This window comes from Castor canadensis, chromosome 14, assembly GCF_047511655.1.
Source record: "Castor canadensis chromosome 14, mCasCan1.hap1v2, whole genome shotgun sequence".
In the NCBI taxonomy this organism is placed as follows: domain Eukaryota; kingdom Metazoa; phylum Chordata; class Mammalia; order Rodentia; family Castoridae; genus Castor; species Castor canadensis.
In genome coordinates this window covers 103,187,468-103,201,711 of record NC_133399.1, presented here as the reverse complement: position 1 = coordinate 103,201,711, position 14,244 = coordinate 103,187,468, and the positions used below count along the sequence as shown (strand labels likewise).

The 14,244-nt window shown below is 34.0% G+C and overlaps 1 protein-coding gene across 1 annotated transcript in view; it reads right to left on the bottom strand.

Annotated features, from left to right (window-relative positions):
- Adam28 (ADAM metallopeptidase domain 28) overlaps window positions 1–14,244 on the bottom strand; it is a 49,686-nt gene that overhangs the window by 16,741 nt on the left and 18,701 nt on the right. The window contains exons 10-14 of the mRNA XM_020153543.2: window positions 13,099–13,183; window positions 9,467–9,597; window positions 8,278–8,455; window positions 6,881–6,970; window positions 4,077–4,272 (exon numbers count right to left, since the gene is read on the bottom strand). Of these exons, the coding sequence (XP_020009132.2) occupies window positions 4,077–4,272; window positions 6,881–6,970; window positions 8,278–8,455; window positions 9,467–9,597; window positions 13,099–13,183 (680 nt within the window). The remainder of the gene's footprint in view (window positions 1–4,076; window positions 4,273–6,880; window positions 6,971–8,277; window positions 8,456–9,466; window positions 9,598–13,098; window positions 13,184–14,244) is intronic.

Sequence of the window (14,244 nt, the reverse complement as noted above, 5' to 3'; positions counted from 1 at the left end):
CTCAATCAGCAAAAACCCTTGTTCCTTCCTATTATTGCTTATACTCTCTCTACAACAAAATTAGAAATAAGGGCAAAATAGTTTCTGCTGGGTATTGGGTGGGGAGAGGGAGGGGGCGGAGTGGGTGGTAAGGGAGGGGGTGGGAGCAGGGGGGAGAAATGAACCAAGCCTTGTATGCACATATGAATAATAAAAGAAAAATGAAAAAAAAAAAAGAAAAGAAAGAATCTTCAACCTGTGAAATTGTAAAGGAAAAATAAATTGATGCTAGCTGTGTTGTTGCAAAAATAAATAAATAAATAAATAAAATAACCTTTTAAATATTTTGTTTTTGGCACATTTGTGCATGGAAGCAATTCTAGGAATCTCTCTGTATAGCTGTCCTTATCTCAACTAGAAAAAATGCTTTGTCTTTCTTATTATTGTTTCTACTCTCTCTTCAACAAAATTAGAGATAAGGGCAGAACAGATTCTGCCTGGAAGTGAGGGGAGAGCGGGAGGGAGAGAGAGGGGTGCGGGTGAGGTGAGAGAAATAACCCAAACAATGTATGCACATGTGAATAAATGAATAAAAAAATTAAAAAAACACATTACAAAATTTCTAATAAATAAATAAATAAATATTTTGCTGTTGGAAGCTGGCTATCTAAATATTTGGGAGTGTCTGCATGAGTTCCTGGAGGTTAAAAATTGATCTAAATCTGAAGACTTGGCCAGAAGAGCTGAAAACATTAGCTAAAACATAATGTGCTGCCCTGCAACTGCCAGTTCTGTTCAGATTCTTCCTAAGTGCCAGGCCGGTGACAAACATTTCCCATTTTAATTTCTTATGTAATTATCCTCAGATTCCTTTCAGATGGGCACACAGCATAGCCGTTAAGAGCTCAGGCTTTAAACAAGACTGGGCAGCTGTGTGAACTGGGGCAAGAGTCTTCATCTCTGGGTTTGCTCCTCCGTACAGTGAGGATATATGTAACAGCTCCTGCCTCGGGGCGGGGCGGGGATGAGAGGATCAGATAAAAGGATACATGTGCAGCAAGCCATTCACATTGTCATTCTCATTTTATCAATAAGAAAATTGAAAATCATATTAAGTGCCAGAGAGAAATGAAAAAACCAACTTCACACCCAATTCTATCTGTGTCAGGGACCTGTACATGTGCTCTGTGCTGGGCTGCCCTTCCTACCCATCAACAAACAACTCTTTCTTAAACACTGGGAAACTCTGAATAAATCTTTGATGAATTACAAACTAGATTAAAGTAAGCAGAAGCCTGTGATGATATTGTTTTCAATAAAAATTAAACCTGTCATATTGATTTATAAACTCAAATCATTTTAAGTGAATTTCATGTTTCAAGAAAAAAAGTAATAAAATTAGTTATGTTGCTATATTTTCTTGGTTACTTAAATCTTAGTAACATTTATTGACTTCTTATAACAATGATAATAAATACATACATTTAAAAAGAATAGTGAGGCAAGAATAATAAGGAAAAGCTCTATATTCCTAATTTCAAACTTCTGAGTCATTGTTGCTAATAATATAAAAATGTCATCACTCACTTATACATCTGGTATCATTCTTTTTTTTTTTTTTTGGCAGCACAAAGGATTGAACTCAGGGCCTCGCGCTTGGTAGGCAAGTGAAAAAGCTACCACGTGAGGCCATGCCCCAGCTCTTCTTTCTTTAGATAGAGCTGTGCTTTTGCCCAAGCCAGCCTTGCAATGAAGTCCTTCTGGCTCTGCCTCCCAAGCAGTGGGGATTACAGTGGGTAAGACCATGTCCAGTCATCATGCTGCTTCTTGACTTTCTCTTCCCCACTTAATAATGTCTATCTTTTCTCTAGGCACTAAATATTCTATAACATAATAGCTATAAGTATTATATTGGGTTTGTAAACTGTGACTGATTTGGCTTTGAGTTTCTTATTCCCAATTATTCACTAACATTAAAAAATGCTAGCAGAAAAATTTTTAATATTTCTGAGTATCATTGTTAGGGCTCACAAATACAGAAGATTAACTTGTTTCTAGTCACATTTTCTTACACTGCTAGTGAATTAATATGATTTTATTCTTTATTGGACTCTTGTATTTCTTCATCTTAATTAAATGGCTTCCTCATCTTGACCACATTTTCTATTTTTTTTCCATCACAAACAATTTATTTCAACCAAGAGTTCAATAAATGTCAAAGGGCAGAATGTTTGATGTCCTATTAATTAAAAAGTTTGGGGATGCTTCCTTGATGAGGTTTTTACATACACATGCTTCTAACTTACAATAGGGTTATATTCTGACAAACCCCTGTTAAGTTGAAAATATTGCATTTTGAAAATGCATTTAATGTATCCAACCTTCTTTGACCACATTTTCAGTACTTGGAATTTCAATTGATTTGTAGGAATGATTTGATGCCAAAAAAGGTGATTTCTTAAATTATTATATATGTTGAAAACTTTTCAGATTAATTTCAAATAAATTTGTGATCTTTTATGAATTATAAAAGATCACAAATAAAAGGCAGTTTTTTCTCTGCCTTTAAATGTATGATTTAAAAGGTCTTCCCCTGTGCACTATAAGATAAATACATTCCATGTAATTCAAAAGATTATTTTGAACATTTGCTAAGATCAGGTGCTAGACTACAAGTGTGGAAAACCATGTCCCTGTTCTAGGAATTTACAGATTTGTCATGAAGACAGGTAATATAGTTAGGCAAAAGAAGGTGTTTGCTGACACTTATCACAATCATTTATCACAATCATTTATCACCAGATCATAAGGAAGATTTTCTGAGCTTGACTTCTGTGCTAAAGATTTTCTTTCCCCAGGGTTTTGTATATAATGAAGTTCCCCAAGGAAGTGTGAGGTCTTGAACCAGCAAAACCAATTTTGTTTCTCTCCTTAGTGGAAGTGTCAGCAGGATTGCAGGAATCAGTGCACTTCCTGTTACATGACTGACATTGAGCTTTGTTCAAACTGTGTCTTAGCCTACTCTTGCTAGATATGAGAGTTTTATTTAGGGATTTTTGCAGGATCTTGAGGTGTCTTGCTTTTGGGGGGTGTTTCAGGGATTTGTTTAAATCTCTTTCCTTAATCTTGATTTAGGCATATAAAATTATGGAATTTTTAAAAAAGAATTTATGAACATTTTTGGCATATAATGAGCCTTTTCAAATATTTTTAGAAATATGTAACTTTTTCTCATTTTGAATAAATGTCCTTCAGCCATGTAAGTAAAAATTTGAAAGTGTGGCAGAAAAAGCAGTAACAATTAAATGAACTACACATCATATTCAAGAATTTCAAATAGCTGTTTTGTAAAAATTGTCTTCCTTTTTTTCCCTAGAATTTTGTGACCTTTGACCAACCTCTCTCCCTACTGCCTCTGCAGGCTCCACATTTCTACTCTCTACTTCTGAGTTCAATTTTTTTTTCCATTTCACATGTAAGTGAGAACACTCCACTGTTTCACAAAATTCAAATTTCAGTCTAAAGTTTTTGGAGATCTTTAAATTGTACTTTATTTTCAAGGTCTTCATTATGGTTTAATAGAATGTGGTCACTAAAATTCCAGTGGACAAAATGACCATTCAACAGTCTCCATATTTCTTCATTACACTCTTGCATTCCCAGTATCCTTGTCTTTTCTCCCCCTTGCCTTGTTCCTGGTCATCCCCTCCACATGTGAGCACACACAGACTTCCAAGGGTTTACTTATCTGAGAGGAATCTTCCTTAGAGTTGCCAGGTGCAATGCAGGATCTCCAGTTTAATTTAAATTTTGGTAAACAAAGATTTTTTTTTAGCAGAAATATGTCAAATACTGCACGGTCAAATTAATACTAAAAAAAGTTGTTAATCTGAATGTAAAATTTAGCTGTGCCATCAGTATCTTTACTTGCTTAATATAACAACTCTAATCTTCTTGTCTAAAATGTGCTCGTCCATGACTTTAGGTAGGACAGTTTCTGAGAAGAATGGAAGCGATTGCTCCTTTGGCCATGATCCCAACTGCCACCAGAATGATTTTTCTTTGCATGGGCATGGTGAGAGGAGTTGATCTCCTACCTGAGCCCCACATATCCACGCACTGCTGCTCCAGTGTGGGGCATTTCCCCATCAAACAGTAGCCCCTTCCGTTTTGGCAAGGGAAGCCATTGACTTTGAATCTGTCGCCAGGACAGTGACTAGATTTACCATCACACATTTCAGGCAGGTCACACTCATGTCTCACTGCTCTGCATACCTTCCCGGCCTTTCTAATCTGCAGGAAAACAGAAATAGAGAGAAGGCTTTTGTCCACCTTCTTTGCCCTAATACCTCAAATGAACACAAATCATATTTTCCTTTTGTCCTTTTTTTGAGCGTAATTTTAGTCCAATTTATATCTGTACTGTGTACATTAAAGTGATGCCTTATATCACTTCTATTGATGTTGGACAATACCTAAGTCTTTAAGTGATATTTTGAATTTGTAGTGTAAACACAAAGGAAATATAAAGTGGAAAAGTTCAGAGAGAAACAAAGAAACATCTCAAATGTAGAGAAGGAAGTTATTTCTTCTTTTGTTGTATGCACCTTTGTGGAAACTTTCAAAAAGATTTAAGTCTGTTGGGGTTTACTGGTGAAATGAATTCCCTGTATGACAGAAGATAGTTTTACAAACACCAGATCAGGAGATTTTCCCAGGCATCAAGTTTCCCAAGTTTTAATTCCTTTTATTGTATGTTCAGATATTTCTTTTCAACTCACTTCTTCCTATGGACTGATTCATCTTGGAGAAAAAAATAACCAAACACTCAGTAATATATTAACTCTGTGGCAATGTATTACTGTAAATCTTGCTCTTACTACCTCAGAGAAACAAGCTCTGCCAGTCATGTGAATCTAAGGAAGCATATCTTTCCCTAGAAAAGAAAGCTTCCTGTCTGTGCCAGTTACAGGATCAAATCCAGACCGAAATGGGAGCACCAGATCCTTCAAATTCAAATCCCATTGCTCCATTCAGATTGGTTTTCCTACTAGCTCCCATAAAAACCATACTTTACCTTCCTAGCTCTTCTTATATCATCATTTGGAAATTCTGTCCCTTTTTGTTTAAATCATAATCCAAAATCCATTTACCCCCTCCCTCGCCCCCAGCCAGGTAAGTTCATAGCCTCCTTTCCCAGGAAGACTCCTCTGACCTTGTCAATGCAAATTGATGCTCTTGTTTACTACACATGGTGGGCCGGAGCAATAAATTTACATTTAGTGATGTTAATGTTGGGTCTGTCTGTTTCTGGGTGTTTAACTAAAGAAAATGGATTTAATCTCATTACAAATTCATTTCCTCATCTAACATTCTCTTTACAAGGTCATTGTGAAAAATTAAGTAAAAGTATGTATGGAAAATATACATATCATATTATGAATACAATCTAATTATACATTATATTTTCATCTGATTCTTGTGTGTGTATGATTGCCCTAATGCAACAAATAGCAAGGTCTTTGAGATGAGAGACTGACTGTGTATTTAATCTCCAACACAACATAGTATGTAATAAACATTTGCTGAATACTACTTAAGTTCTTATGTTTGCTTCCTTTTGATCTTTTTCAATTCTTTTCTCTCCCTCTGGCATTAAAAAATATTTACTAATACTACTTATAACCTGGTATGTTGTGTACAAATTAATTCTGTGAACAGTTATTGAATATTTATGATGCATAATAATTTGCACGAGGCAAAGATGAATCTGTTTTCTGCCCTCAGGATTCAATCCTGCCAAGAAGACAAACACACCAGCAAATGACCACAATATGGAATTATATGCAACAGAAGAAGGGAAAATACTAAACTCTATAGGAAAAGTCAAAAAAGCCTCACAGAAAAAAAACGGCATCTTACTTCTAAGAATTTCATCCTGAAGTGGCTTCAAAGATGAAGACAGAAGTTCCCCCACACTATTCAAAATTAAAACTTTCCACCAGATGCAGATATTGAAGATGAATGCAATCAGTTTCACGAGATTTGGCCAACATGGACATGCAGTGTGAAATGAAGAAACAGACAGGAGTAACTAACATTGGCTTTGAAGTAGGTCATGTGTGGGGTTTTCCCATTGGATGGTGAACATGTTATCTATTTTTGAAAAAATGTAGCTGTAGATTTTTAAGGTGTATAATACAATGTTTCAGTGAGCACATATAGAGTGAAATAACTACTTTGGTCAAGGAAGTCAATACATCCACCATCTCACTTAGTGACTGTGTGTGTGCACATGTGTGTGTGTAGTAAGAACTGCTCTTTGCAAATTTCCAATCTGCTCTACAGAATTATTACCTACACTTTGCTGCATATTAACTCTCTAGCTTCACTCATCCTACAGAACCACAACTTTATATCCCTTTGCTCAACATCTTCCCATTTCCCCCATCTCCCCACCCCTGGTTCTACTCTTTGTGTCAGTATATTAAATATTTTTAGATTCCACATGTGCATGAGATCATGTGGTATTTATTTATCTTTCTGTGTCTGGCTTATTTCAGTTGACAAAATGTCCTCCAGGATCATCCCAATTATCACAAATAGTAGCCATATCAATTTTCACATTTTCTCTTGTGAGCTTCCATTCCATCAAAAGCAAAATAAGATAATGAGGCCCACCTTATTGCATTGTGGTTGAGAGACTAAACAGGTTATATATATATATATATATATATATATATATATGCTTGTGTGTGTGTGTACAGCACTCACTGAGAACTTGATTAATGTTATTTTATAGAAAGAAAGATATTGCTTTGATTATTTCATTTAACAGTCACCGAGGTGTTAATATAGAAAAAGTAGTCATAGTTATTGAAATAGAACGAATCAATCTTACTTGGCATTTTTCACAGCATTCTCCTGACACACATTGAAATCCTGCTTTGATTTTACATGTTTTAGCATCACAGCAAACATTGGTACATTCCTAAGAAATATCAGGAGCAAATGCAAATGACAGATTACTTTTTGATCCTTTTTCCATACAATTCAAAAGATAATTTATTTAGCACACAGGCATAACTTTAGTAGACTCTAAAACTGATTTTTAGAGAGATAAAAGATCAAAGAAAACAATATTAGAAAATTATTCTGGAGCAACTGGTGAATTTTATTTACATTTTTAAAAATTTAATATTTTCCCCAGCCTCCTACATTAATTTTTTAAGAAGTCTATTCCTCTTGGCAAAATATGTAGTAAAACAAAAGGGACAGTTTTCAAACACAAAATGCATCTCAGTAGTTTTATAACATAACTGATCCAACACATAAGTTATGTATCTAAACAGCAGTAAATTCTATTTCTACAATATGTACTGTAAAACTAAAGACAGGTTCTTTATCCAACATCGATATCTAATTCAATTCTATTTAAAGCAATATGATTTGTCTTGGCCTCCCTGCTTTGGTTCTGAGAAGTTAGGAACCCTTTCTGCACAGGGCACTGGAAAATTCCTACCTCACACAATTTTTCCTTACAGCAAGACTTTCAGAGTTGTTACATCTAAGGGTTAAAACTCTTGCCCTTTATTCAAATAAAACATACTCTTCCTCATGAAATGAATACATTATTATCTTTTTTTAAAGTTACTGAAAAGCTAAGCCCTTGACAGCTTAATGCATTATTCTTGTTAGGTATTCATAAGATGGGACAAAGGCCCCATTCAGAATCTTAGCCACCCTCTGAACAGGGCAAGATTTCCGATGTCAACAACTTCAGAACCCTGAGTGATACAGATGTGTGAGATCCCTGTTACAGCTGGTGCTGGGACCCCAAAAACAGTCACACTTGGATCCAGATCTTGGCTCCTCCACTGGTTAGCTCTGTGACCTTGGGCAAGCAAGCTATTTATATTCTACCCAAAGTAATGCTCAATGAATCATAGTCACTTAAGAAACTTGAAGTATTTCCACCAGAAAGATAGCTATGGGGACACAATTCCCAAGTTAGCAATGGGGGAGGAGATGGGGAAGAAGTGGCCCAAACAATGTATACACATGTGAGTAAATGTAAAACCAATAAAATAAAAAATTATTTTAAAAAATGAAGAGATGGGAAGAGATTCCAAGAGATTGGTCAATTAAGCAATGCATGTTCCTTGTCTGGAAGACTGGCCTACCAATAAACATATCCAAAATTATAAGAAACAAAAAATTTTATGGTGGGCCATATATTCTTTTATAATTTATCTTCTCAGCAATTAATAAACTAGATCATTTTAGAAAAGGAAGTACCTCAATGGTCCCACAGTCACAGTCCTCTCCCATTTCTACCACCTGGTTCCCACATATCGGGATGGATATGATATCTGTAGGCAATGGAGTATTAAACAGGCAATTTGATAATTTATCTTCAAGGAATTTGTCATAGCTGTCACGGCTACAGGAACTGAAGTCCGAGGGCATATAGAATCTGTGAAGATAAGAAGGAGAAATTAGAATACAATTAGGATTAGCATTTAGGAAGCAATGCAGAGATTGGATACAATTATACCTACAACCTGCCCCAAAAGACCAGATCCAATCCACTGACCGACTGCTACATCATGAGCTCATTTGTATGCCGGAATTAATCTACCTGGGTGAATATTATGTAGCTCTTCCAGTGTAATGTGAAAATACGGTCATTATCTCAAAGGGGAGTATGCAGACAATTATTAATAAACCAAAAATGCTTCTGACTTATCCAGATAATCTTATTCAGCCTTAGATCAGTTGGAGTTATGAAGTCCTAAAGATAACAATATCATATTTATTTATATGCCTGTGAATTTATGTTCCCTCAGATAAATTTCAATTGACAATCGTTTCATCCCACAAATAAAGGAAGACTGTAAAATGCAATAATATCTGGGAGAAACAGTACAAGTTATATAATTGGCATGAAGCACTATCCTATTCTGTAAAGGAGCATGAGAAAATAACCCAACCTTCAGCAGGCTAGGGGACAAGAATACAAAAAAGGAACTGAAAATATAAAAGAAATTATGAAATCTTTAATGATAAGATTGCCTGGAAATTTTCTCTCTTTTCATAGATTTTCTCCATCCTCCTGGGAGAAATTCCTCCTTTAATTAGATTTTTTTCAAAAACCCCTTCCTGACCATCAGGTTTTCTGAATTCATGGAAACTCTGATGGAAGCTAAGATTGTCTGATTTTAGGTCTTGCACAAATAAGATGAGGATAAAATACTAAGTTGCTCCAACAGTGAAGAGACAATGTTTACACTATGTCCTAGTTAATTTTTTAAAATTATGTATAGAAGCAGTGTTAAATGATGTTATACAGATATACCAACAAATAATTAAATTCTTATGCTACAGAATTAAAAAACTTGACATATTGTTGAAGATGACCTAAAGGACAGCAAATGCCAGAGTGGATGAAAACCAGGAACACAGGGTGTGTCCCAGAGAGCCTCACCTTATTGATTTCTCCATCACACAGACTGCTGAGGGGCACTTGCAAGTATAGTCATCATGAAACATCCCAAGGTTGTGGCCCATTTCATGGGCCATTGTCCCTGCGACCCTAAGATGGTTGTTACTGTGGTCCTAAGGATAAGAATGGGGAAAGAGAGCCTTTGGTTTTAAAATGGAATTATAACTCAGAGGGTTTGTTTTCATAATTAAATCTGCTTCTTGTTGAGTGCAATAGACCTATTTCAGCTTCAAATTTCTCATTCTTCTCCTCCCCCCTCTTTCTTTCACATCTCTGGTACTGAATGACTATTATAGCATATAACTGGCCAGTTTCCCTTACAGTTTAATGGTAAGTTTTTCTTCAAACACATGTAAGTAAATGGAAAAATGAGACCTGTTGAAACTATTCCAGAAATGGGGGGAGGGAGGATAAGGGAGAATGATAGAGGGATGAATTCAAGTATGATACATTTGATATATTGTGAGAACTTATATAAATGCCACAATGTATCCTTACCCAACAGAACAATAAAAATAATAAATAAATAAAAAGATAACATGTGAAGTAAAGCTTACAAAATTATAAAATATTCACTATAATAATGTATTAGAAAAAATGCAATCAACTTCCCAGAATTAAAAAAGCAATTAATGAAACATGACTAGCAAATCCTGCTTAAGACAGTATTTGCTAAAATAAGTCAAGTGGTTATTTATTTTATTTCATGATATTTAAATTAAATCTAATTCCCAGCATAATACTTCAGGTTGATGAGTAAATAACAAATCAAAAATGCTCACAATCACTTTCCTCACTTAATTTTTTTTCTGATTTCACTCTGTAGAGTCTTTTGTCAAGAGAAAAATAATGAAAAATAAAGTTGTGAAAGAAAGGCAAAGTACACAAAGTAGAGAGCATATGTTTTACTTCTATTCATCCCATCAAGCCTATCACACACAGAGACTCATAATCACTAAAAAATATATTCATTCCAGTTCTACCTCATAGGTACAAAGCTGGAAACAGCAGAGTCTATCACTAATATGAACAAGGCAGAGAAGCAATTATAATTTTCCTTGAATCTATCAGTAAGTTGGGGTTACAGGAATCAAAGAGTCTGTGGAAATACTTGCAATGAAATATGACTAAAACAAAGGCAGTATATGTGTTGTGATGGTATAGTGTATGTGAAGTTAAACAAATGACAACAATAGCACAATGGATGGGAGGCAAGAATTAACATATTCTCTTCTAAACTTCTTAGACTGCAAGTGAAGCAGTATAATATGATTTAAAGGCAAACTGACAAGTAGAGATGTATGGTATTTACTAGGGAAAACATTAAACAAATAAAGTTGCTTATACTCTCTCTTCAACAAAATTAGAGATAAGGGCAAAATAGTTTCTGCTGGGTATTGAGGGGGTGGGGGGAGAGGGAAGGGGCGGGGTGGGTGGTAAGGGAGGGGGTGGGGCAGGGGGGAGAAATGACTCAAGCATTGTATGCACATGTGAATAATGAAAAAATAAATTAATTTTTAAAAAATCAGAAAAAAAACCTAAAAATACAGATAAATAAAATTATTATTTAACATGCTCAATTCATTTTAATGATGGCAGTAAAAACCCAAATAAACCAAATACTAGATAGAATAGTAAGTGGCAAGATGGAAGATTTTATTCCAAGGTTATCAATTAGTACATTATATATCAATAAACATAATACACAAATGAAAGACTGAGATTTTTATATTAGAAAAAAAGTAAAATTCACAAAAATGAATATGGAATTTTTTAGCCTATTGAAATAACCATTAGAAGGGAACTAAAGTAGAAAGGAGGAAAATAGTGGGGATGGACCAATTCAGGTTATAATACATATATACATGGAAATGTCATAATGAAACTCCCTGTATAGCTATCTCAAGCAAACAAAAATGTATTTTTTCAAAAACAGAGAGCAGGAAGGTAAAACAAGTCCTATCTGGGATTTGGTAGCAGTAAAAGGAGAGAGGATAAAAGAAAAGGGTATAGGAGGTGAATATGGTAGAAATATTATGTACTCACATATGAAAATGGAAAAATGAGACTTGTTGAAACTATTTCAGGAATCGGGAGGAGGGAAAGTAAAGGAGAATGATAGAGGGGGGTGAATTCAACCATTGATATCTTTCAAGAATTTTATAAATATCACAATGTACCCCCAGTATTAAAGAAAGACAAAAAGTAAAATTCAATAGCACACTGTTTACCAGAAACCTTGACTAAGTGTAGATAAATACAAAGATTAAAAGTACAAGTATGGAAAGGTTTATCATGAGAACACTTTGACTAAATAATAGATATATTAGTAGATATATTAATGTCATACAAAGTAGATTCCAGAACAAGAAATATATCAGGGTTGTATATTTCAGGATGATTATATGATGATAAAAGTGTTGATTATTCAAGAAAACTTAACAGTTATGTATATACCTAACAACAGAATTTCAAAATTCATGCAGCTAAAGCTTATAGAATAAACAGACAAATTTACATTTATACTTAGGTATTTCAACACTGTTCCTTAGGATTTAAAAGACTTGAACAATGTTTTAAGTTAAATTTGCCATAATTGACAATTATAGAATAATGTATTCAACAATAACAGAAGACTCATTCTTTTCAAGTTTATATAGAGCACTAAGAACAAAATACAAGCTGAACAAAATACAAGCTGAACAAAAATACAAGCACAAATATCCAAATATCTTGGATATAACTCGAGCAGTGAATAATGAGAAATAAATTGCATTAAAGAAGAAATTAAATATAGTATAAAGAGAAGAAAGAATAATAAAGACAAGAGCAAAAGCCAATGAAATTAAGAACAGGAAAACCCTGGAGAATATCAATGCACTCAAAAGCTGCTTCTTTGAGAAGATCAATAAAATTGGTAAATCCTTACCCAGACTGGCGGCAACAACAATAAAAAGACACACAAAATTAATATCATCAATGAGAAAAGAGAGATTATTTTCAAACCCTGTACTGAAAAGATAAAAGATATCGTGGACAAATTTGTGCCAACTCAAATAAATTTTTAGCTTTCCTTAAGGACAAAGTACCAAGGCTTGCTCAAGTAAAGATAATCTGAATTGACCTAATGGTCTATTTAAGACAGTAAATTTCTAGTCAAATCTCTCCAAAGAAAACTCCAGTCCCACATTGTTTTTCTGGTGAATTGTATTAAATAATTTGGAAGGAATGACAGCAATCTTATGCTAATATTCCAGAAAAATCAAAGAGTTGGAGACACATTTCAACTCATTTTGTGTGACTTACATTAGTATGATGACAAAATCTAAAATCCACATTGCAATGATGGAAAACTATAGACAAAGAGCCTGCATAATTATAGATGCAAAGTCTCTGAGGATGTATTAGCATTTTGAATCAAACATACGCAATATAGCTAAATTTGGTTTTATCCTGGAATGCAAGATGAGTTCAACATTTATAATTCAATTAATGCTATTTACCATGCCAATAGACCACAGGAAAAAACTCTAATGATCGCCATAGATTTGGGGGAAAGGGCAAACATTTGGCAAATGTGAATTATAGAACCAACAGTTGATTTTCAAACAGACCTGAACAATGCCAACAGAATGGTAAGAAGAGCACATTGAAGACAGGAAAGCAAGGCCCACTGTTGCTCCAGAAAAGTCTGTTGAGCTATAAGAAATGAATTGATACAAAAATTATGATTCTAAGTGATGTTTTCTATAAACAGTTCATCCAGAACTGTAAATGGTTAGCAGAGAAATTAGAATTGTGACTCACCACTCTCTTAAAAATTTTCCTTCAGTTTTTAAAATTGCATGAGAATTTTTTTTCTATAGCGTCTTTCATATTTCTTGAAGTCTAAGCAATTGAATGCAATCCACTTAATATTTTATATGTAATTCATGATGATTACATTGTGTCTTTTTAAATTTATTCATCATCAAGAAATATTCCTCTCTATATATCTTGTTTTAATATTAGTATGGCTACACACACTTCATTTTTCTCATATATGTTGTAACATATAAAATATATTTTATAACATAAAATATTTGTTATATTATTGTCTTTCTTTCATACTGTTTTTGTTACAGCAGGATTTGGGGTTTGGGCCCATTTTCATTTCTTTAGTTAATTATCCACAATAACATGGTCTTTCCTTTGTTTTTGCTCTCTTGCTCTCTGTATAAGACTCTAGCCGTTGATAATTCATTAATTTTTAAATTCCTCTATTTGGTGTACTTACATGAAAAATTAAACCAATATTTTTCCATAAAAGGACATTATGAATTCTACCACACAAAGAAAATTGTAGAACTTCCTCCCACTTTCCATTCCCTACAGATTTCACCTTTAATTCAAAATAACCGATAATTATCATTTTGAAATTACATTTTTGCATTTACATATTTAAAGATTTCTGACATTTCTGTTCTCTTTTAAATTTATTCCGCATTGCAAAGAAATTTATGCTTAACTATATTTGTGTGGTTTCAATTCTCACTACTAGCATATTTACCAAACTATCTTTTTCCATTTGGGAGTTGTCTATTTTGACTCCTCTTCTTAGTGAGTAGAGTGTAGTTGGACTCTAAAATTCTTACCTGGTTGTAACTATGAATAGGTTATTTTAAATTTGTCTTGTAAGTGGTAATATTTTCAATTTATAAATGAAAAGACATTTATTTTCTTCATCCTAATTAGTGCTTGCATTCTGCTTATTCAGGTCT